Source organism: Pseudophryne corroboree, chromosome 6 (genome assembly GCF_028390025.1).
Source record: "Pseudophryne corroboree isolate aPseCor3 chromosome 6, aPseCor3.hap2, whole genome shotgun sequence".
Taxonomy (NCBI): domain Eukaryota; kingdom Metazoa; phylum Chordata; class Amphibia; order Anura; family Myobatrachidae; genus Pseudophryne; species Pseudophryne corroboree.
In genome coordinates, this window is record NC_086449.1 from 576,509,440 (window position 1) to 576,534,593 (window position 25,154).

General features: G+C 46.1%; 1 protein-coding gene across 2 annotated transcripts in view; it reads left to right on the forward strand.

Moving 5' to 3' along the window:
- The window catches only part of CDC23 (cell division cycle 23), a 102,585-nt gene extending 77,645 nt beyond the window's left edge, over positions 1–24,940 (forward strand). For both annotated transcript variants that reach the window (XM_063927882.1, XM_063927881.1), the window contains exons 7-16: positions 3,179–3,356; positions 3,436–3,533; positions 3,636–3,717; positions 3,797–3,950; positions 13,117–13,236; positions 14,992–15,067; positions 15,241–15,302; positions 16,048–16,126; positions 16,207–16,326; positions 24,488–24,940. In XM_063927882.1, coding sequence (XP_063783952.1) covers positions 3,179–3,356; positions 3,436–3,533; positions 3,636–3,717; positions 3,797–3,950; positions 13,117–13,236; positions 14,992–15,067; positions 15,241–15,302; positions 16,048–16,126; positions 16,207–16,326; positions 24,488–24,664 — 1,146 coding nt within the window. In that variant the 3' untranslated portion in view covers positions 24,665–24,940. The remainder of the gene's footprint in view (positions 1–3,178; positions 3,357–3,435; positions 3,534–3,635; positions 3,718–3,796; positions 3,951–13,116; positions 13,237–14,991; positions 15,068–15,240; positions 15,303–16,047; positions 16,127–16,206; positions 16,327–24,487) is intronic.
- The last annotated feature ends 214 nt before the right edge of the window (positions 24,941–25,154 follow it).

The following is a 25,154-nucleotide window of genomic DNA, read 5'->3' on the forward strand; positions in this document are numbered from 1 at the left end:
ATCACCCACGAGGTTCTCCTAGCGCATGGGTGTATACTCCATTTCAAGAAGTCCAATTTTTTGTCGTCTCAGCGCATCCAATTCCTGTGTCTAGGTATGGATACGACCTTGCAAAAAATATTCCTGCCGGTACACAAAGCACAGAGTATCCGGCTGTTGGTTCAGAAGGTCCTCAAACCAAAGAAATTGTTGTTGCAACTGTGTAACCGTCTCTTTGGGAAAATGGTAGCAGCCTACGAGACATTATGATTTGGTCTATTTCATTCTCGACCATTCCAACTAGACCTTTTAACACAATGGTCGGGGTCACATCTCCATCATCACAGGACCGTGAAATGGTCTCCAAACACTCGAGTGTCTCTTCTCTGGTGGCTTCATCTGCACAACCATACGGCCGGGATAAGGTTCGGCATATGGGATTGGATCTTGGTTGCAACCGATGCCAGCCTCAGGGGCTGGGGAGGAGTGCTCCTGGAGAATAATTTCCAAGGCCGATGGTCGAGTCAGGAACAGTCACTGCCAATAAATGTATTGGAACGAAGAACGATCTTCAACTCGTTGCAAGAAGCAGTTCACCTACTCCAATCAAAGGTGGTTCCGGTGCAATTATCCAATGCGACCGCAGTCACATATCAGTCGCCAGGGAGGCACACAGAGTTGCACGGCCATGCGGGAAGTGGCTCGGATTCTATGGTGGGCCGAACTTCACAACGTCATTCTATCGGATGCCTTCATTCTATGGGTAGACAATTGGGAAGCCGATTATCTCAGATGTCAGGACCTTCACCCGGGCCAGTGGGCCCTTCATCCTCAAGTGTTTCAACAACGGATTCGGCGCTGGGGTCGTCCACAGGTGGACCTCATGGCTTCCCGGTTGAATCGTCAACTGCCACGCTACATACTACAAAGAGGTGATATTCAATCTGCGCCAAACAAAAGAAGAGTGACAGATACTTATATTGCAGGTTGTCCTTATATGATTCAAAAGGTCCCAGTTTCAATTTCTTTATAATCACACGGTTGTGCAGTCTCACTCTGCTGGATGCCACAGGTACAGGTCCAGGTGTCCCAACATAAACACTCCACCAACGCGTTTCGACTCGTTTGATCTTCCTCAGGGTGATAGTCCACGCTACATGTCCAGAACTCGGGATCCAAGTGCAGAAGCAGTGGATGCTCTCACGGCTCTTTGGCCGTACGATCTGGTTTACCTCTTTCCGCCGTTCCCTCTTCTACCTCGGTACTCAAACGGATCAAGAGAGAATAGACCTGGGTAATCCCGTTGGCCCCGGATTGGCCTCGGTGAGCTTGGTACTCGGACATCCTCCTACCTCTTGCAGACGACACATGGCCACTGCCTCTTCATCCAGAATTGTTGCGACAAGGACCGTTGCTTCACCTCGATTTTATGTGGCTGCGTTTAACAGGGTGGCTCTTGAGGCCTCTATTCTAAAACGTAAGGGCATTCTACTTTCGCTGATTCCCACTATGCTAAGGGCACGTAAACCTGTCACAGCTGCCCATTACCATTGCATATGGCGAGCCTATATGTTCTGGTGTGTGGATAGAGATGTGGACTCTCGCTCTTTCCACCTTTCCCGTCTTTTTTTGTTTTTACAATCTGGCTTGGACGCCAGGGATCCCTCAAGGTTCAGATTTCCGCCTTGTCTCTATTTTTCAAGCGTAAACTGACACTCTTGCCGGAGGTGCAGACTTTTTTGCAGGGCGTGCTGCGGCTGCAGCCGCCATTTGTCCTGCCTACTGCTCCATGTGACTTCAATTTAGTACTTCTCTTCTTACAGTCCTCGTTCTTTGAACCGTTGGAAGAGGTGGATCTTAAGTTCTTTACTTGGAAGACTGTTCTCCTTTTAACCTTGGCTTCAGCTCATAGGGTTTCTTATTTATTTGCTTTATCATGCAGACCGCCATACCTGATCTTCCACGACGGTCGTGCAGAACTTAGGACACACTCTGGATTTCTCCCAAAAGTCTTTCCGCTTTTCATATCAACCAGTCCATCGTGGTTCCTGCGTTCAACGAGGATTCAGGGGATTTGTCTCCTTTGGATGTTGTTAGGGTGCTTCGCATCTATGTGGAACATACTGCACCCTTACGAAAATCGGATGCCTTGTTTGTTCTGTATGATGCGGTCAAGCGTGGTTGGCCTGCTTCAAAACGGACCTTAGCAAGATGGATTAAATTGCCCATTTGACAGGCCTACCTGTTTAATTCTAGACAGCTTCCTGCAGTTATTTCGGCGCACTCCATTCGGTCGGTGGGCTGCAAGTCGTGGGGCCTCTCTGTCTCAGCTTTGTTGTGCGGCTACCTGGTCCACGGCTCATACGTTTGTTCGGTTTTACAAATTTGATACATTTGCCACCTCCGCCTTGCAGTTTGGTCTTTCGGTTTGTGTTGCAGATTCCCCAGTGCTCTCCTACCCACAGGGACAGCTTTGGTACGTCCCCAGTGTACTCCGCCTCCAGTGTACCCTAGTGGATGTTAGAGAAAATGGGATTTTGGTACTTACCGATGAATCCCTTTCTCGAAATCCATAGGGACACTGGGCGCCCACCCAGCACTGTTTCCTGCCTGCGTTGTGGTTCAGGTTCATGGATGGTTTGTTTGTTGTTCGTTTGGTATATGTTCCTCTCTGCTACGTCTCCCTCAGCTCCGCTTTTGAAACTGGGGCTTCTGGGGGATAGAGGGGGAGGAGTCAGCATACTCTTCAATTAATTTAAAGTGTCAGCTCCTGATAGCCAACCCATCTATCCCCAGTGTACTCAGCCTCCAGTGTCTGCTATGGATTTCTAGAAAGGGATTTATCGGTAAGTACCTGTTTTTTTTTCTTGTCTCCTTGATGGGCTAGTTATGAAGAGAAAAGATTGGCTTTGGGGAGGGGGAACTCTCTGTTCTTCCCTAAGTCTTTACTACAATAGGTGAAACATAACCAAAAATGCCCCCCACCCCCTCCTCCCTAAAGCTTCCAAGAAAGTGATCCAGTAATTGTATTATATAGAATTGTAGAAACCTTTCTCCCAATTCCTATACCACTAATTACACACTTGATTTTTATTTTTTTTACCAGTAGTCTATTAAAGTTGATGATAATGGGGTTTTTTGTTTGTTTGTTTTTAATTTTACGTACTAGACTTGACAGTGTTGGGTTTTAATTTCACAGCTGAAATTCCTGTCACTGCCAGACTGCTGGATAAAGGAATTTTTCTTGGCACATATATACACTGAACAGCAGTTGATTGAGGAGGCGTTGCAAAAATACCAGAGTCTTATTGATGCTGGATTTTCCAAAAGTACTTATATTATTTCTCAGATAGCAGTTGCCTACCATAACATTAGAGGTAAGGTAACACAATGCTTATTATGTTCTCGTCAAATATTGATGTCTGTAATGATCTAATAGTATTTTGTTTTTGACAGATATTGATAAAGCTCTGTCTATTTTCAATGAATTACGGAAACAGGATCCTTTTAGAATAGAAAATATGGACACTTTTTCAAATCTACTATATGTCCGAGTAAGTTACAAAATATATTAGTTGCTTGTTTGTTCATGTCCTCCTGTGATCCCTCCTGCTTCATTATTTGTCCATTATAACACGAGTTCTTTTTTTTGAAAGGGTCTGAAGCCAGAGCTGAGCTATTTAGCACACAATCTGTGTGATATTGACAAGTACCGCGTGGAGACTTGCTGTGTGATAGGTAAGGAAGTTGTCTACAAACAGCATATGTCGTAATAGATGATTATATGCCAACCTGAGGGGATTTTGTATTCTCATAGGGAACTATTACAGTCTGCGCTCCCAGCACGAGAAAGCAGCTCTGTATTTTCAGAGAGCATTAAAACTCAACCCGCGGTATCTTGGTGCTTGGACACTAATGGGCCACGAATATATGGAAATGAAGAACACCTCTGCAGCTATACAGGCATACAGGTATGGAAAACATTTGGGGACACAGGTGAATACGTTGCAGTCTTAAATTTATTCAGTTGCATAATGCAGACATCCCGACACCCATAAATGCTAATCAGGTGTTAGTATTAGCTACTGTTACACAAGATTGAGAATTAGATGGACTGATGAGTTTCAGCATGATTAATGATGTTTGTTCTATTTTATTAACATCTTGATTGTGTAGCAAATTCAACAACCCATACTGTATATCATAGTATTTGTTCATCCTCCACTAGGGGGCACATGGATACACTGTGTATTGCCTGGAGAGGAGAGAACCTGGGCACCAAACAGTCGCTAATATTTTCCCAGCAGCCCAGGAATACCTATCCACTGTACCCAGCCACCAGCCAGCCAGTTTGAGTTTGGTGTCGGCATGAGCACTGTTTTGTGGGGGATGGGGGGGGGGGGGGGGGTTTGGGGGCGGTCGGCGGTGCCCCTGTTACTTTTATTTCTTTCTTTTCACTTTTTTATTACTGCTTCTGAGTGGCCCAATACTTGCCGCTCCAACACCCAGCTCTTGGTGGCGGTAGCACCGGCAACTAAGTCGGTGACTTTCTCTGTGGGAATCCAGGATGGACAGCAGGCCGCATTAGGGGACAGGTAAGCGCGGCTCCATGCTGTTCACTGCTGGTTGTGTTTGCTCAGGGGGTCCCCACGCCAAACACGACCACTAGGGCAGTGCAGGAATAGGATATCTCTTACATCGGTGTGGCCACTTACCATGGGATCCATAGCAGAGGGGGAGGCAGACTCCTCCTATTAGCCTCTCCCTCACAGAGACAGCTCACCTAAGGCGGTCTCCTCCCCTTTCTTCACTTCTTTTTAGGACGCTGGGCAGATTTTTGACTACATTGTGTGCCCCAGTGCTGCACTTGGAGAGAAGCGTGGGCTCCTGTCTAACCATATACCTCGCTTTTGGTGGCCAGGTTATAGCTATAGCTCCTTCCTGCTCTTAGGGCTGGACTGTTGAGCATTATTTGCCCACTATTTTCTCTGCGTTGAGCGGTCTATGTGCAGTGCTTTCTGTTTTTATGTCTGTGTGTGTCCTGCTGCTGTATACTGGTCACACCAGGGACACTCCAGGGCCAGTTTGTGTTGATGCTCTTATTTGATATATATCTGTATCTCTATCCGATGTGGCCACTGTTATTATATATACAGCCGTTTGCCACTAATTGCACTCCCCTGTCAGTATACACTGGTGTGTCAGCTTTTGTATGTGAGGACTCCCTAGGTTTACATTACAATGTCTTCCAAGAACAAAGCTCCCAAGGAGGTGGGTGCCCTTGTACTGTACTCAGTAACTGGACCACAATGGATTTTGTGTCCGTTGTTTGCTACTCTGAGGGAACCGCTTTCGGATGCAGCGTTGGCCTTTAACGTTGACGCAGGTAATGTCTCAGTAAACCAGCTTGCAGTGCCTGGGTCAGCCCCCCCCCCCCCCCCCCCTCCCCCCCCCCGCCTTGCTCGGTCTGTGCTCCCTGTTAAACAAGTTTTGCCTGCTCACACTGCGCATCAGTCTGCCATAGAGCCCCCGTGGATGCAGTTGCTTAATCAGTCTGTGCAGGTGTCGCCATCTTTTCAGCGGATGCTGAAAAGGATAGGGCATCCGAGCGCAGGCCTTCTAGAAGGGAGAGTTCTCCGCCCCTTCCTGGTGGCGACTCCAACTGAGTTCTCCGAGCATGAGGCTAGCGTTTATGTCGCCTCTGATTTGGATACTGCATATACCCATGCCGGTGCTGATGCGTGCCCAGCGCTGTTGTCGGCCCGGGTGGCTAAGGCCATTGGCCGCTGGGTGAGGCTCTAAAGGACGTTCTCTCCTCTGGCATTAGCAGGGAGGAGATATCTATTGTGGGGCTCATAAGGCGACAGGCTCTTACCTAGGTGAGGAGGCCATTGATACAGGGGTCTTGACATCTAAAGTGTCGGCGTCCACTGTGGCGGCTAAGTGAGTGCTCAGGCTGCATTTCCGGTGCACGGACTCTGGGGGTCATTCAGACCTGATCGCACGCTACTTTTTTTGCAGCGATCAGATCAGAACTGCGCATTCGTATGCTCGGGGATCGCCGGACAGCGACAGCTTTAACGAAGAAAGCGATCGCAAGAAGATTGACAAGAAGAGACCGTTTGTGGGTGTCAACTGACCATTTCTAGGGAGTGTCCAGAAAAACGCAGGCATGCCCAGCCGTTTGGAAGGAGGATTCCTGACAACAGCTCCTGGCCAGATCATCGCAGCGGCTGAGTAAGTCCTGAGATGTGTAGAGACTGCACAAACTTTTGTTTGTGCAGCTCTCTGCACAAGCGTTTGCACCCCTGCACATCAACTACCCCCTTCCCCTGTAGGCGGCAACTACCTGATCGCAGCACTGCAAAAAAAACGCCGGCGTGCGATCAGGTCTGAATCACACCCTCTGATTCCAAAAAAGCGTTAGAGGTGCTCCTGTATTCCAGGCTCATCCTCTTTGGTCAGGAGTTGGACAAGATTGTTGCTACAGTGGCGACATCCAAGACTGCCTTCCTTTCATCAGCGGCACCTACCAAAGCCAGAACGTGCCTTTTTTGTTCCCTTCATCCACATGTAAAGGCCAGAGGTCAGGCGTCTTCTAGATTCCACATTTCCTCCTCCATTTGGATCGTGCCATTCTAAGGACGCGATTGGGTTACCTACCTAAGGTCATATCTTGGTTCCACAGATTGTGGTGCCGGCTTTCAGTGTACCAGCTCTTCTCTGGAGGAAGCCTCTCTGGATGTGGTGAGGGCTTTCTAAATTTATGGGGATAAGACCGGCGAGTGTTTCCCGCACCTTTCCTCTGTATGTGTTTGAGTGTGTGCAGGTCTTCCTTCTCCTCGCTTCTTGCCATGGGCTTGCTACTTAAACTGCCAGGTCGGTGGCTTGAGGCGGGGTATAATGGAGATGGAGTCCGGGGCTTCTGGGAAAACATTAGCAACTGTTTGGTGCCCAGGCTCTCTCCTCTACAGGCTATACCCACTGTTTCACTGTGCCCCCTATGGAGTCGAAGAAAAGGATTTAACAAAGTAAATCTCCTTTCTCTGACGTCCTAAGTGGATGCTGGGGACTCCCGTCAGGACCATGGGGATTAGCGGCTCCGCAGGAGACAGGGCACAAAACTAAAGCTTTAGGATCAGGTGGTGTGTACTGGCTCCTCCCCCTATGACCCTCCTCCAAGCCTCAGTTAGGTTTTTGTGCCCGTCCGAGCAGGGTGCAATCTAGGTGGCTCTCTTAAGGAGCTGCTTAGAAAAAGTTTTTAGGTTTCTTATTTTCAGCGAGTCCTGCTGGCAACAGGCTCACTGCATCGAGGGACTTAGGGGAGAGAAGTTCAACTCACCTGCGTGCAGGATGGATTGGCTTCTTAGGCTACTGGACACCATTAGCTCCAGAGGGAGTCGGAACACAGGTCTCACCCTGGGGTTCGTCCCGGAGCCGCGCCGCCGACCCCCCTTGCAGATGCTGAAGATTGAAGGTCCAGAAACCGGCGGCAGAAGGCTTTTCAGTCTTCATGAAGGTAGCGCACAGCACTGCAGCTGTGCGCCATTGTTGTCACACACTTCACACCAATGGTCACGGAGGGTGCAGGGCGTTGCTGGGGGCGCCCTGGGCAGCAATGTATAATACCTTATTCTGGCTAAAAATACATCACATATAGCCCCTGGAGGCTATATGGATGTATTTAACCCCTGCCAGGTCTCAGAAAAACGGGAGAAGAAGCCCGCCGAAAAGGGGGCGGGGCCTATTCTCCTCAGCACACAGCGCCATTTTCCCTCACAGAAATGCTGGTGGGAAGGCTCCCAGGCTCTCCCCTGCACTGCACTACAGAAACAGGGTTAAAACAGAGAGGGGGGGCACTTATTTGGCGATATGTATATATATATTAAAATGCTATAAGGGAAAAACACTTATATAAAGGTTGTCCCTGTATAATATAGCGTTTTTGGTGTGTGCTGGCAAACTCTCCCTCTGTCTCCCCAAAGGGCTAGTGGGGTCCTGTCCTCTATCAGAGCATTCCCTGTGTGTGTGCTGTGTGTCGGTACTTGTGTGTCGACATGTATGAGGACGATGTTGGTGAGGAGGCGGAGCAATTGCCGGTAATGGTGATGTCACTCTCTAGGGAGTCGACACCGGAATGGATGGCTTAATTAAGGAATTACGTGATAATGTCAACACGCTGCAAGGTCGGTTGACGACATGAGACGGCCGGCAAACCAATTAGTACCTGTCCAGGCGTCTAAAACACCGTCAGGGGCGTTAAAACGTCCTTTTTACCTCAGTCGGTCGACACAGACACGGACACTGACTCCAGTGTCGACGGTGAAGAAACAAACGTATTTTCCTTTAGGGCCACACGTTACTTGTTAAGGGCAATGAAGGAGATGTTACATATTTCTGATACTACAAGTACCACAAAAAAGGGTATTATGTGGAGTGTGAAAAAACTACATGTGGTTTTTCCTGAATCAGATAAATTAAATGAAGTGTGTGATGATGCGTGGGTTTCCCCCGATAGAAAATTATTGGCGGTATACCCTTTCCCGCCAGAAGTTATGGCGCGTTGGGAAACACACCTTAGGGTGGATAAGGCGCTCACACGCTTATAAAAACAAGTGGCGTTACCGTCTCCAGATACGGACGCCCTCAAGGAGCCAACTGATAGGAGGTTGGAAAATATCCTAAAAAGTATATACACACATACTGGTGTTATACTGCGACCAGCGATCGCCTCAGCCTGGATGGGCAGCGCTGGGGTGGCTTGGTCGGATTCCCTGACTGGAAATATTGATACCCTTGACAGGGACAGTATTTTATTGACTATAGAGCATTTAAAAGATGCATTTCTATATATGCGAAACTCTGGCATCAAGAGTAAGTGCGATGTCCATATCTGCCAGACGATGTTTATGGACACGACAGTGGTCAGGTGATGCAGATTCCAAACGGCACATGGAAGTATTGCCGTATAAAGGGGAGGAGTTATTTGGGGTCGGTCCATCGGACCTGGTGGCCACGGCAACAGCTAGAAAATCCACCTTTTTTACCCCAAGTCACATCTCAGCAGAAAAAGACATAGTCTTTTCAGCCTCAGTCCTTTCGTCCCCATAATATCTGCCCAGGGATAGAGGTAAGGGAAGAAGACTGCAGCAGGCAGCCCATTCCCAGGAACAGAAGCCTTCCACCGCTTCTGCCAAGTCCTCAGCATGACGCTGGGGCCGTACAAACAGGTGCGGTGGGGGGTCGTCTCAAGAGTTTCAGCACGCAGTGGGCTCACTCGCAAGTGGACCCCTGGATCCTACAAGTAGTATCCCAGGGGTACAGATTGGAAATTCGAGACGTCTCCCCCTCGCAGGTTCCTGAAGTTTGCTTTACCAACGTCTACCTCCGACAGGGAGGCAGTATTGGAAACAATTCACAAGCTGTATTCCCAGCAGGTGATAATCAAAGTACCCCTCCTACAACAAGTAAAGGGGTATTATTCCACACTATATTGTGGTACTGAAGCCAGACGGCTCGGTGAGACCTATTCTAAATGGAGTCACTCAGAGCAGTGATAGCGAACCAGGAAGAAGGGGACTATATGGTGTCCCTGGACATCAAGGATGCTTACCTCCATGTCCAAATTTGCCCTTCTCACAAAGGGTACCTCAGGTTCGTGGTACAAAACTGTCACTATCAGTTTCAGACGCTGCCGTTTGGATTGTCTACGGCACCCCGGGTCTTTACCAAGGTAATGGCCGAAATGATGATTCTTCTTCAAAGAAAAGGCGTCTTAATTATCCCTTACTTGGACGATCTCCTGATAAGGGCAAGGTCCAGAGAACAGTTGGAGGTCTGAGTAGCACTATCTCAAGTAGTTCTACGACAGCACGGGTGGATTCTAAATATTCCAAAATCGCAGCTGTCTCCGACGACACGTCTGCTGTCCCTAGGGATGATTCTGGACACAGTCCAGAAAAAGGTGTTTCTCCCGGAGGAGAAAGCCAGGGAGTTATCCGAGCTAGTCAGGATCCTCTAAAAAACCAGGAAAAGTGTCAGTGCATCATTCCCAGTCCTGGGAAAAATGGTGGCTTCTTACGAAGCGATTCCATTCGGCAGATTTCACGCAAGAACTTTTCAGTGGGATCTGCTGGACAAATGGTCCGGATCGCATCTTCAGATGCATCAGCGGATAACCCTGTCTCCAAGGACAAGGGTGTCTCTTCTGTGGTGGCTGCAGAGTGCTCATCTACTAAAGGGCCACAGTTATGCATTCAGGACTGGGTCCTGGTGACCACGGATTCCAGCTTGAAAGGCTGGGGAGCAGTCACACAGGGAAAAAAATTTCCAGGGAGTGTGATCAAGTCTGGGGACTTCTCTCCGCATAAATATACTGGAGCTAAGAGCAATTTACAATGCTCTAAGCTTAGCAAGACCTCTGCTTCAAGGTCAGCCGGTATTGATCCAGTGGGACAACATCACGGCAGTCGCCCACGTAAACAGACAGGGCGGCACAAGAAGCAGGAGGACAATGGCAGAAACTGCAAGGATTCTTCGCTGGGCGGAAAATCATGTGATAGCACTGTCAGCAGTTTTCATTCCGGGAGTGGACAACTGGGAAGCAGACTTCCTCAGCACGACCTCCACCCGGGAGAGTGGGGACTTCATCGAGAAGTTTTTTCCACATGATTGTGCACCGTTGGGAAAGACCAAAGGTGGACATGATGGCGTCCCGCCTGAACAAAAAACTGGACAGGTATTGCGCCAGGTCAAGAGACCCTCAGGCAATAGCTGTGGACGTTCTGGTAACACCAGGGGTGTACCAGTCGGTGTATGTGTTCCCTCCTCTGCTTCTCATACCAAAGGTACTGAGAATTATAAGACGTAGAGGAGTAAGAACTATACTCGTGGCTCCGGATGGGCCAAGAAGGACTTGGTACCCGGAACTTCAAGAGATGCTCACAGAGGACTCAGGGCCTCTGCCGATAAGAAGGGACTTGTTTCAGCAAGTACCATGTCTGTTCCAAGACTTACCGCGGCTGCGTTTGACGGCATGGCGGTTGAACGCCGGATCCTAAGGGAAAAAGGCATTCCGGAAGAGGTCATTCCTACCCTGGTCAAAGCCAGGAAGGAGGTGACCGCACAACATTATCACCACATGTGGCGAAAATATGTTGCGTGGTGTGAGGCCAGGAAGGCCCCACGAAGAAATTTCAACTCGGTCGATTCCTGCATTTCCTGCAAACAGGAGTGTCTATGGGCCTCAAATTGGGGTCCATTAAGGTTCAAATTTCGGCCCTGTCGATTTTCTTCCAGAAAGAATTGGCTTCAGTTCCTGAAGTCCAGAAATTTGACAAGGGAGTACTGCATATACAACCCCCTTTTGTGCCTCCAGTGGCACTGTGGGATCTCAACGTAGTCCTGGGATTCCTCAAATCACGTTGGTTTAAACCGCTCAAATCTGTGGATTTGAAATATCTCGCATGGAAAGTGACCATGATGTTGGCCCTGGCCTCGGCCAGGCGAGTGTCAGAATTGGCGGCTTTGTCTCACAAAAGCCCATATCTGATTGTCCATTCGGACAGGGCAGAGCTGCGGACTCGTCCCCAGTTTCTCCCTAAGTTGGTGTCAGCGTTTCATCTGAACCAGCTTATTGTGGTACCTGCGGCTACTAGAGACTTGGAGGACTCCAAGTTGCTAGATGTTGTCAGGGCCCTGAAAATATAGATTTCCATGACGTCTGGAGTCAGGAAAACTGACTTGCTGTTATCCTGTATGCACCCAAAAAACTGGGTGCTCTTGCTTCTAAGCAGAAGATTGCTAGTTGAATGTGTAGTACAATTCAGCTTGCACATTCTGTGGCAGGACTGCCACAGCCAAAATATATAAATGCCCATTCCACAAGGAAGGGGGCTCATCTTGGGCGACTGCCCGAGGGGTCTCGGCTTTACAACTTTGCCGAGCTGCTACTTGGTCAGGGGCACACCCTGGCTGAGGAGGACCTGGAGTTCTCTCACTCGGTGCTGCAGAGTCATCCGCACTCTCCCGCCCGTTTGGGAGCTTTGGTATAATCCCCATGGTCCTGACGGAGTCCCCAGCATCCACTTAGGACGTCAGAGAAAATAAGATTTTACTTACCGATAAATCTATTTCTCGTAGTCCGTAGTGGATGCTGGGCGCCCATCCCAAGTGCGGATTGTCTGCAATACTTGTACATAGTTATTGTTACAAAAAAATCGGGTTGTTATTGTTGTGAGCCGTCTGTTCAGAGGCTCCTACGTTTGTCATACTGTTAACTGGGTTTAGATCACAAGTTATACGGTGTGATTGGTGTGGCTGGTATGAGTCTTACCCGGGATTCAATATCCTTCCTTATTGTGTACGCTCGTCCGGGCACAGTATCCTAACTGAGGCTTGGAGGAGGGTCATAGGGGGAGGAGCCAGTACACACCACCTGATCCTAAAGCTTTAGTTTTGTGCCCTGTCTCCTGCGGAGCCGCTAATCCCCATGGTCCTGACGGAGTCCCCAGCATCCACTACGGACTACGAGAAATAGATTTATCGGTAAGTAAAATCTTATTTTTTGCACTCCAAATGTACTTTGAAGTTTAGCTATGTCTCCCATTTCTAATGCCACTGGCGTTCTATTTAGGAGAGTCCATAAACATTCTGCTTTTGTATAATTATGATGCCCCCTGATTTATACATCTCTCTGGGGGGGTATCCAATTAGCTCCAATACCGTTTCGGGCAATATTATTGCAATTAATGACTAATAGTTATTATCACGGTATCCAATTAGGGGGCGTTTTATCGGCTCAAATTGGACCCGCGGTTGTGCGATAATACGTGTTATCTACTCACGTGTTATCGTGGCTCCAGCAGGACAAATCAGGGATTATGCATAATCCCTGATAAATGCTGGCACGGGGCGAGGAGCACGCTGCGTCGGGGCTAATTGGATAGCTCCCATGGAGAGAAATGTAAAGGTGATTCACAATGAATTTCTGCTGTTGACAAGCATAGTTTTATCATTTAGTCAATATTGTGAGTTTTACATGGTAGTGTCATGCCCAAACTGCTTTGCCTCTGTAATGTATTGCCTGTGTTACTGTAAGATTTGTATTTATCTATTGATTTGTCATTTTTGGTACAGACATGCGATTGAGGTCAATAAGAGAGATTACCGAGCCTGGTATGGATTGGGGCAGACCTACGAGATCCTAAAGATGCCATTTTACTGCCTCTATTATTACAGACGTGCCCACCAGCTCCGGTAACATCTCTTCCACCTGTATACCAACATTACAGTTCTATTTGTACATTAAATGTATTGTGTTTTACAGAAAGGTAAAACATAAGTTGTAATATTTGTAATGTACATTTGGAAACCTTATGTGTAGTTAAATGTTAAGAAAGTTATACAGACTGTTTACCAATTACATGACATAACTGATTAAATAAGACAAGTAATTGCTTTAATATTTAACATGAGAGAACGTGTCTTTAGCTGTTATCGCTAACAAATATAATGTCTTAAAGTGAAGCTCATGGGGTCAGTTCTGTTGCATGCGATGTAAGATCACACATTTTATCACAAGGGACAGAGCATGAACAGTGCACACCTCTCCCACTCATATGGTAACCTACATACATTTTCCTGTGCTTCCTTAAAGCAGTGCTAGTTCAAATGTCTGATATAATATGCTGTTGCCAGCATTCAAACTCCATCACCATGGCGCAATGCCAATTTCACCCCAATATTGCATTAAATTGATTTGCATTTTTATTTTTTTTAAATCCATCTTTTCATACTAGCTGAACACTTGAATCTCCATAACCAGGTTGTCAACATGCCTTGTCCAATCAACTGTATGAGAGCTTTCTCAGTTGTGGGGTCTCTAGACATGAAAACACCAAGGTACTGAAGTATTAGATGTCAGTGCTGGATGAACAGATCTGTGAGCACCTTGTGGCCCAGGTGTGCAGCTTCTGTTTCAGGCCAGCTGAACATCTGGACACAAATCTTGTCCCCACTTCAGTTTGCCTGCTGGCCTCACATACATGCAGTTCTGGTTTCCTCAGTCAGATCACATTTTGATCTGACAAGGTTGTCACACAATTAACATATCGGCTAGTGTGGGGGATAGTGTAGCACCTAAGCGGGCACACACTGCCATATCGAGCATCTGATCTGTGCATATAGGGCCTAATACAGACCTGATCGCTGTCGTGCGAAATCGCACAGTGGCCGGTTATTGAACGTCTGTGCATGCGTACGGACCGTAATGCGCAGGTGCGTTGGCCAAACTGCAGAAAATCCTGCGTCTTTTTTTGATCACTAGGTGTATGCAGATTGATTGACAGGAAGCGAACGTTTGGGGGTGGTAACTGGGCGTTTTCTGGGAGTGTCAGGAAAACCGCAGGCATTCCCAAGCGTTTTCAGGGAGGGTGTGTGACATCAGCTCCGGCCCCGAACAGCCTGTTTCTTTGTCACTGTAGGAGTTAGTCCTGGGCTCTGCACAGACGGGAAAAATGATTCGATGGTGAGTGAGTTGCCATTGGGTTTGCAAAGCTTTTCGCACAGCGTACTCAGACTTGCACGAGGCATATTTTCACTCTTACTGGGTGGCGACTATACAATCGCAAACCTCTGCAAATCCGCAGAGGTGCAATCAGGTCTGAATTAGGCCCTTGTCCTCTTCTAACCACACTAATGGACTGCAATACAATAGTAAATGATTCTTACATGTAATTGTGTGATTTTTATTACATTCTTTAATCAGTTTACTTTTTTAGGTTAAGTGACTGACGTTCTAAAATAATTTTCTGCTTTGTTTTTAGTTTTATGAGGAATGTACACTGAATCCTATTTTCTGTGTTATACTTTGTGTGGGCCGCGCCTTTAATGGCCATTACAAATTTCAGAAACCACAACACCTGCTCCCCCTAAATACATTGTTTTCTTAGTGTGCTGTATAATAAAACCTTCCTGGAGAGGTCTGGCACATTAACATGTTGTGTTTTTCAGACCGAATGATTCCCGAATGCTGGTTGCCTTGGGGGAATGTTACGAAAAACTCAATCAACTTGTAGAGGCTAAAAAAGTACGTGTATATGCTAAGTTACCTTACAGGCTACAATGTTTTGGTTTGGTGCGTAAGATTTACTGGTTCCTCTGCATGTTAATGGCATTTATTAATGAATGGAGTGATGAGGTGTAAAAGGTTGTTGAGTACTTCTGCTTACAGTCTGCTTCATTTCCGTTCTCTCTTGGCAGTGTTACTGGAGAGCTTATGCTGTTGGTGATGTGGAGAAAATGGCTTTAGTTAAACTGGCAAAGTGAGTTCTATTTTCAAAAGCCAAAATATTCAATATCTAGTGAAGTAATTAAAATGGAATACAAAGCTAAGCTATTTAAGGAATTAGTGGAGAATGTTTAATTTCTTGTTAATGTTATACTTACTATGTGAAAGATCATAATCAGGTGTGTGCAATAAAAGTACAGAAGTAGCAACTTTGTAAAACGTGTTTTATTGTTTAGATTTGGCCGATTACTAAGTAAAAATCCTATACAGTCAAACCTCTGTTATTCGTTATTCAAGAGAACAGGGAAAAGTGATATAAAATAAGCATCTAAAATCATCCCAAATATGTAAAATAAGGAAAAAATAAAGCAATTTACAGTTAACACCAGTGGCTTATGGTGTATTGTCCATCATGCCAAATATCTACTCATGGTGAACTGTCCATGAAGAGAAAAAAGTAGAATCTCAGCAAACATATACTTTTAGCATTAATGCATGAAAAATCATAGCAAGTAAAATAGATTTTTCCTACTCCACTAAGGGGCACAGGGAGGATGATGGGTATACCCCGGAGAGTAGCGTCTGTTGCTTATTTTTAGCCAGCAGCCCAAGACTCCCTAGTCCACTATATATCCTGCCACCAGCCAATCAGTTTCAAGTGTGGTGCCAGCAGGAATGGGCATCGTTTTGAAGGGGGCTGCTTCTAAGTGGTGTTTTCAACCCCCAATCCCAATATATGCATTCTGTGCTAACACTTAACACTCGTTTTTCTCTGCAAGGCTTCATGAACAGCTGAATGAGTCTGAACAGGCTGCCCAATGCTACATCAAATACATACAGGATATCTACTCTTGTGGGGTAAGTGTCTGTATTGAGTACAGTCTCCCTCTTTCCCGAGCTGTGTGGCTCACCTCACTCTATTTTGTCTTCATTTCCAGGAGATAGTGGAGCACCAGGAAGTGAGCACTGCATTTCGTTACTTGGCTCAGTATTACTTCAAGTGCAAACTGTGGGATGAGGCCTCAGCATGTGCCCAGAAATGCTTCAATTTTAACGATGTAAGTATTGAAATCTGTAGTATTAATCAGTTGGTTTTGGTTGCACTGAAAGTAATGGGCAGTATACTCTTGTGACCTGCTGGGTAAGAATGGTTGCACACACTTATTTGGTGCCTCCCCATGCTGGCCACCATTCACTGTTCCCAATCATCTATACTTTCTTCACTTCTTTTCATATAAGGATCACATTAGTTCCTGCATCAGTATAACAGCATCCTCACATCACTATTATTAGATGTTTCATCGTAGCCACTCCCACTTCAAGCCTGCCTTGAAGTGGGAGTTATAGCAACTGAGTTATAACAACTTTTCTGGCAACTGACTGCAGGATAACGTTACTTCCTCAGCTTCATGTTCTGCTCATTGATGTTATTTCGTCTTCAGGGTCCATAGTCTCCATTTTTGAGAACCGAAAGCAATACAGAATGTGTTTTATTTCAGTCACTGTAAACTGGTGACTGTGGAGTTCTGCCATGTAGATTACACCATAGGAAGCTTTGAGTAATACAACAAAGAACTGTTTGGACTGTTCTTTGTGCAGTACTGCCATGTTATGCTGGCAGCCTGTATTCAGTAATAAATAATTGCAATTGAATTGATCACAGCCTTGGTGAATACTGCAGGAAATATTGCATATTAAGGATCTACTTATTCCTACCATAAAACATTGATCAGTGTGGCCTCTTATCCTTTCCAGGCCAGTACACAGATTTCTCTATCGTCCTAGTGGATGCTGGGGTTCCTGAAAGGACCATGGGGAATAGCGGCTCCGCAGGAGACAGGGCACAAAAAGTAAAGCTTTTCCAGATCAGGTGGTGTGCACTGGCTCCTCCCCTTATGACCCTCCTCCAGACTCCTGTTAGATTTTTGTGCCCGGCCGAGAAGGGTGCAATCTAGGTGGCTCTCCTAAAGAGCTGCTTAGAAAAAGTTTAGCTAGGTTTTTTATTTTACAGTGATTTCCTGCTGGCAACAGGATCACTGCAGCGAGGGACTGAGGGGAGAAGGAGTCAACTCACCTGCGTGCAGGATGGATTGGCTTCTTGGCTACTGGACATCAAGCTCCAGAGGGACGATCACAGGTACAGCCTGGATGGTCACCGGAGCCGCGCCGCCGGCCCCCTTGCAGATGCTGAAGTCAGAAGAGGTCCAGAATCGGCGGCTGAAGACTCCTGCAGTCTTCTAAAGGTAGCGCACAGCACGGCAGCTGTGCGCCATTTTCCTCTCAGCACACTTCACACGCGGTCACTGAGGGTGCAGGGCGCTGGGGGGGGGCGCCCTGGGAGGCAAATGTAACCTATATAAAGGCTAAAAATACCTCACATATAGCCCCCAGAGGCTATATGGAGATATTTAACCCCTGCCTGATTTCTCTAAATAGCGGGAGACGAGCCCGCCGGAAAAGGGGCGGGGCCTATCTCCTCAGCACACGGCGCCATTTCCTCTCACAGCTCCGCTGGTCAGGACGGCTCCCAAGTCTCTCCCCTGCACTGCACTACAGAAACAGGGTAAAACAGAGAGGGGGGGCAAATTTATGGCGATATTTTGATATAACAAAGCAGCTATAAGGGAGCACTTATTATAAGGCTATCCCTGATATATATATATAGCGCTTTTGGTGTGTGCTGGCAAACTCTCCCTCTGTCTCCCCAAAGGGCTAGTGGGTCCTGTCTTCGTTAGGAGCATTCCCTGTGTGTCTGCTGTGTGTCGGTACATGTGTGTCGACATGTATGAGGACGATATTGGTGTGGAGGCGGAGCAATTGCCAAATATGAGGATGTCACCCCCTAGGGAGTCGACACCAGAATGGATGCCTTTATTTATGGAACTACGGGATAGTGTCAACACGCTAAAGCAGTCGTTTGACGACATGAGGCGGCCGGACAATCAATTAGTGCCTGTCCAGGCGACTCAAACACCGTCAGGGGCTGTGAAACGCCCTTTGCCTCAGTCGGTCGACACAGACCCAGACACAGGCACTGACTCCAGTGGTGACGGTGACGAATCAACCGTATTTTCCAGTAGGGCCACACGTTATATGATTTTGGCAATGAAGGAGGCGTTACATTTAGCTGATACTACAGGTACCACTAAACAGGGTATTATGTGGGGTGTGAAAAAACTACCTATAGTTTTTCCTGAATCAAGAATTAAATGACGTGTGTAATGAAGCGTGGGTTGCCCCTGATAAAAAGCTGATAATTTCAAAGAAATTATTGGCATTATACCCTTTCCCGCCAGAGGTTAGGGAGCGCTGGGAAACACCTCCTAGGGTGGACAAGGCGCTAACACGCTTATCTAAACAAGTGGCGTTACCCTCTCCTGAGACGGCCGCACTTAAAGATCCATCAGATAGGAGGATGGAAAATATCCAAAAAAGTATATACACACATGCAGGTGTTATACTACGACCAGCTGTAGCGACTGCCTGGATGTGCAGTGCTGGGGTAGTTTGGTCAGAGTCCCTGATTGAAAATATTGATACCCTGGACAGGGACAATATTTTACTGTCGTTAGAACAAATAAAGGATGCATTTCTTTATATGCGTGATGCACAGAGGGATATCTGCACACTGGCATCACGGGTAAGTGCTATGTCCATTTCGGCCAGAAGAGCTTTATGGACGCGACAGTGGACAGGCGATGCGGATTCAAAACGGCATATGGAAGTTTTGCCGTATAAAGGGGAGGAGTTATTTGGAGTCGGTCTATCAGAATTGGTGGCCACGGCTACAGCCGGGAATCCACTTTTCTACCTCAAGTCACTCCCCAACAGAAAAAGGCACCGACTTTTCAACCGCAGCCCTTTCGTTCCTTTAAAAATAAGAGAGCAAAGGGCTATTCATATCTGCCACGAGGCAAAGGTCGAGGGAAGAGACAGCAACACGCAGCTCCTTCCCAGGAACAGAAGCCCTCCCCGGCTTCTACAAAAGCCTCAGCATGACGCTGGGGCTTCTCAAGCAGACTCGGGGACGGTGGGCGGTCGTCTCAAAAATTACAGCGCGCAGTGGGCTCACTCGCAGGTAGATCCCTGGATCCTGCAGATAATATCTCAAGGGTACAGGTTGGAATTAGAGACAGATCCACCTCGCCGTTTCCTGAAGTCTGCTTTACCAACGTCCCCCTCCGAAAGGGAGACGGTTTTGGAAGCCATTCACAAGCTGTACTCTCAGCAGGTGATAGTCAAGGTACCTCTTCTACAACAAGGGAAGGGGTATTATTCCACTCTTTTTGTGGTACCGAAGCCGGATGGCTCGGTAAGGCCTATTCTAAATCTGAAGTCCTTGAACCTGTACATAAAGAAGTTCAAGTTCAAGATGGAGTCACTCAGAGCAGTGATAGCGAACCTGGAAGAGGGGGACTTTATGGTATCCTTGGACATCAAGGATGCGTATCTCCACGTTCCAATTTACCCCTCACACCAGGGGTACCTCAGGTTCGTTGTACAAAACTGTCACTATCAGTTTCAGACGCTGCCGTTCGGATTGTCCACGGCACCTCGGGTCTTTACAAAGGTAATGGCCGAGATGATGATTCTTCTTCGAAGAAAAGGCATATTAATTATCCCATACTTGGACGATCTCCTAATAAGGGCAAGGTCCAGAGAACAGCTAGAGATGGGATTAGCACTGTCTCAAGAAGTGCTAAAACAGCACGGGTGGATTCTGAATATTCCAAAATCCCAGTTAATGCCGACAACTCGCCTGCTGTTCCTAGGGATGATTCTGGACACGGTTCAGAAAAAGGTTTTTCTCCCGGAAGAAAAAGCCAAGGAGTTATCCGAGCTTGTCAGGAACCTCCTAAAACCAGGAAAGGTGTCTGTACATCAATGCACAAGAGTCCTGGGAAAAATGGTGGCTTCTTACGAAGCAATTCCATTCGGCAGATTCCACGCAAGAATTTTCCAAAGGGATCTGTTGGACAAATGGTCAGGGTCGCATCTTCAGATGCACCTACGGATAACCCTGTCTCCAAGGACAAGGGTGTCTCTTCTGTGGTGGTTGCAGAGTCCTCATCTATTGGAGGGCCGCAGATTCGGCATACAGGATTGGATCCTGGTGACCACGGACGCCAGCCTGAGAGGCTGGGGAGCAGTCACACAAGGAAGAAACTTCCAGGGAGTATGGACGAGCCTGGAAACGTCTCTTCACATAAACATTCTGGAACTAAGAGCAATATACAATGCTCTAAGCCAGGCAGAACCTCTGCTTCAGGGAAAACCGGTGTTGATCCAGTCGGACAACATCACGGCAGTCGCCCATGTGAACAGACAGGGCGGCACAAGAAGCAGGAGTGCAATGGCAGAAGCTGCAAGGATTCTTCGCTGGGCAGAGAATCATGTGATAGCACTGTCAGCAGTGTTCATCCCGGGAGTGGACAACTGGGAAGCAGACTTCCTCAGCAGACACGATCTTCACCCGGGAGAGTGGGGACTTCATCCAGAAGTCTTCCACATGCTGGTAACCCGTTGGGAAAGACCAATGGTGGACATGATGGCGTCTCGCCTCAACAAAAAACTGGACAGGTATTGCGCCAGGTCAAGAGATCCGCAGGCAATAGCTGTGGACGCGCTGGTAACGCCTTGGGTGTACCAGTCGGTGTATGTGTTTCCTCCTCTGCCTCTCATACCAAAAGTATTGAGAATTATACGGCAAAGAGGCGTAAGAACGATACTAGTGGTTCCGGATTGGCCAAGAAGGACTTGGTACCCGGAACTTCAAGAGATGATCACGGAAGATCCGTGGCCTCTACCTCTAAGGAGGGACTTGCTTCAGCAGGGTCCCTGTCTGTTTCAAGACTTACCGCGGCTGCGTTTGACGGCATGGCGGTTGAACGCCGGATCCTAAAGGAAAAAGGCATGCCGGAAGAAGTCATTCCTACTTTGATTAAAGCAAGGAAGGAAGTAACAGTGCAACATTATCACCGAATTTGGCGAAAATATGTTGCGTGGTGCGAAGATCGGAGTGCTCCGACGGAGGAATTTCAACTGGGTCGATTCCTACATTTCCTGCAATCAGGATTGTCTATGGGTCTCAAATTGGGATCTATTAAGGTTCAAATTTAGGCCCTGTCGATTTTCTTTCAAAAAGAATTGGCTTCAGTCCCTGAAGTCCAGACCTTTGTTAAGGGAGTGCTGCATATACAGCCTCCTGTGGTGCCTCCAGTGGCACCGTGGGATCTCAATGTGGTTTTGGACTTTCTAAAATCTCATTGGTTTGAACCACTAAAAAAGGTGGATTTGAAATATCTCACTTGGAAAGTGACCATGCTTCTAGCCCTGGCTTCTGCCAGGAGAGTATCAGAATTGGCAGCTTTATCTTACAAAAGCCCATATCTGATTTTCCATTCGGACAGGGCAGAACTGCGGACTCGTCCGCATTTTCTCCCTAAGGTGGTGTCAGCTTTTCATCTGAACCAGCCTATTGTAGTGCCTGCGGCTACAAGTGACTTGGAGGACTCCAAGTTACTGGACGTTGTCAGAGCATTAAAAATATATATTGCAAGGACAGCTGGAGTCAGAAAATCTGACTCGTTGTTTATATTGTATGCACCCAACAAGATGGGTGCTCCTGCGTCTAAGCAGACGATTGCTCGTTGGATCTGTAGCACAATCCAACTTGCACATTCTGTGGCAGGCCTGCCACAGCCTAAATCTGTAAAGGCCCACTCCACAAGGAAGGTGGGCTCATCTTGGGCGGCTGCCCGAGGGGTCTCGGCATTACAACTTTGCCGAGCAGCTACGTGGTCAGGGGAGAACACGTTTGTAAAATTTTACAAATTTGATACTCTGGCTAAGGAGGACCTGGAGTTCTCTCATTCGGTGCTGCAGAGTCATCCGCACTCTCCCGCCCGTTTGGGAGCTTTGGTATAATCCCCATGGTCCTTTCAGGAACCCCAGCATCCACTAGGACGATAGAGAAAATAAGATTTTACTTACCGATAAATCTATTTCTCGGAGTCCGTAGTGGATGCTGGGCGCCCATCCCAAGTGCGGATTATCTGCATAATTTGTACATAGTTATTGTTAACTAATTCGGGTTATTGTTGAAGGAAGCCATCTTTCAGAGGCTTCGCTGTTATCATACTGTTAACTGGGTTTAGATCACAGGTTGTACGGTGTGATTGGTGTGGCTGGTATGAGTCTTACCCGGGATTCAAAATCCTCCCTTATTGTGTACGCTCGTCCGGGCACAGTACCTAACTGGAGTCTGGAGGAGGGTCATAGGGGGAGGAGCCAGTGCACACCACCTGATCTGGAAAAGCTTTACTTTTTGTGCCCTGTCTCCTGCGGAGCCGCTATTCCCCATGGTCCTTTCAGGAACCCCAGCATCCACTACGGACTCCGAGAAATAGATTTATCGGTAAGTAAAATCTTATTTTAAGTCTGGAAGGCAGTTTTGATTAATTCATTATTAAAGTTTACCATTGTCCAAAAACTAATATTGGTTAAAGATAATTAAATAAAATAATCCTGACATTTGAAGCTTTTTTGTGTGTAGCGCACCTAAAAACACAATCTTTGCATATAAGTTTAGATAAGTTTATAGGACAGTTTCCTGTCAATTTCCCTGTGCTGTATACTACAACTGAAAGGCAGCAAAATTGTAAAGAGGCCAAAAGCCTGCTTTCCTATCTGCTGTAGGATCTAGGAAGGATGCACCTCAGTGGGAAACAGATTGTTGGAATTAAAATAAAGTCAGATATACAAAACGCATGAATGGTAGCAAATACCAGAATTCTTCCCAATATGAAAAGTGAACTAGAATTAATAATGTTAAAAGAATATTAAGCTATACTTACCAATGTGGAAGCAAAGCTGGATAACATATCACCGGTCACTACATTCAGTACTAGCAGAAACAAGTCCAGCAGCCTGATACAGGTTGAGTATCCCATATCCAAATATTCCGAAATACGAAATATTCCGAAATACAGACTTTTTTGAGTGAGAGTGAGATAGTGAAACCTTTATTTTTTGATGGCTCAATGTACACAAACTTTGTTTAATACACAAGTTATTAAAAATATTGTATTAAATGACCTTCAGACTGTGTGTATGAGGTGTAGATGAAACATAAATTAATTGTGTGAATGTACATACACTTTGTTTAATGCACAAAGTTATAAAAAATATTGGCTAAAATTACCTTCAGGCTGTGTGTATAAGGTGTATATGTAACATAAATGTATTCTGTGCTTAGATTTAGGTCCCATCACCATGATATCTCATTATGGTATGCAATTATTCCAAAATACGGAAAAATCCCATATCCAAAATACCTCTGGTCCCAAGCATTTTGGATAAGGGATACTCAACCTGTACACCTAGATAACCGCTAACTGTATTCAGCATCAAATGAGTAAGCGCAAATATAAAAGGTAAAATAAATGCTAGTGTTGCAGGAAATTTGCTTATACAGGTTGAGTATCCCATATCTAAAATGCTTGGGACCAGAAGTATTTTGGATATCTGATTTTTCCGTATATTGGAATGTTTGTATACCATAATGAGATATCTTGGGAATGGGACCCAAGCCTAGCAACAGAATGCATTTACGTTTCATATACACCTTATACACACAGCCTGAAGGTCATTTAATACAATATTTTTGATAACTTTGTGTATTAAACAAATTTTTGCACATTGAGCCATCAGAAATCAAAGGTTTCATTATCTCAATCTCACTCAAAAAATTCTGTATTTTGGAATATTTGGATATGGGATACTCAACCTGTATTTGCAGGTAATATAGGTTTTATTTTATTTTTTAAGAAAATAATTTGATACTATTCTGCATAAAATTGGTATATAAGATTAGTGACTCTGTGAAAAGTAAAAACATGAGTATAGAACTTTATTATGGACTGAAAGAAAAGGATGGTTATAAATCTAATAGACCGGAAAAAACATACACCCAACTGACTTTTCAAACAATTGAGTATCCCCCTTAAACTTAGTTTGGAGACTTGGTTTTACTGACTGAGGTACTGTAGGGATTAGTTTTAGCCTCTGTCCTTCGTTTTAGAATTTTTTTCCTCTTTTGGACATCACATCCTTAAAGTAATGTTTCCTATACATAAGTCTAATTCCATACATTTCAGCTTTGATTAATAAACATATAACTTTTCAGTGTTGCTGTTGTACTTACACTTTCTGTTTCAGACAAGAGAAGAAGGTAAAGCCCTTCTGCGACAGATTCTACAGCTACGCAATCAGAATGAAAGCCCTTCTGCCGACCTCCCAGCAAATGCACCATTTTTATTCCCACAGTCCCTTTCAGCCAGCAACACACCTACAAGAAGAGTATCTCCACTGAACCTTTCTTCAGTTACGCCGTAGTAGGATCCTCTACGAGGATCTTTGTTGCTGAGCCTGCTGTAAGAACAGTGCAATAAACTGTGGAAAGATGTCGCTTCCATTGAAGCTCGGTCCATTTCCATTCAGAGCTCGTCTATAGTGCAAATAGATCATGCTGCCAAACACTTGTAGGACTTGACAGGTTTGTGCTGGCACAGACAGAGCTGTATAAGAGCCTTGTGAATGAAGCAGATTTCTTAACTCAAGATTGTCTGCATTCTTTCTGCATTTCTTGTCAATAAACTTTTTATACTGTGACCTAATCTGTTTTTCTTGATTATATATTTATTTATTTTTTTTGTGTAAAAGGGGGGAAATCCCTTTACTTTTAACTTATAACCGTTTTTCTACTACTTATCCATTCCTTTCGTTTTCAAAGCTGACTTGAATCACTTTAATAGCAGATTCATTTTTGGGGGCCAATTCTGTTAGTTGTTAGTACTGTATTGTGTGATTACAGGATCCAGCCTCC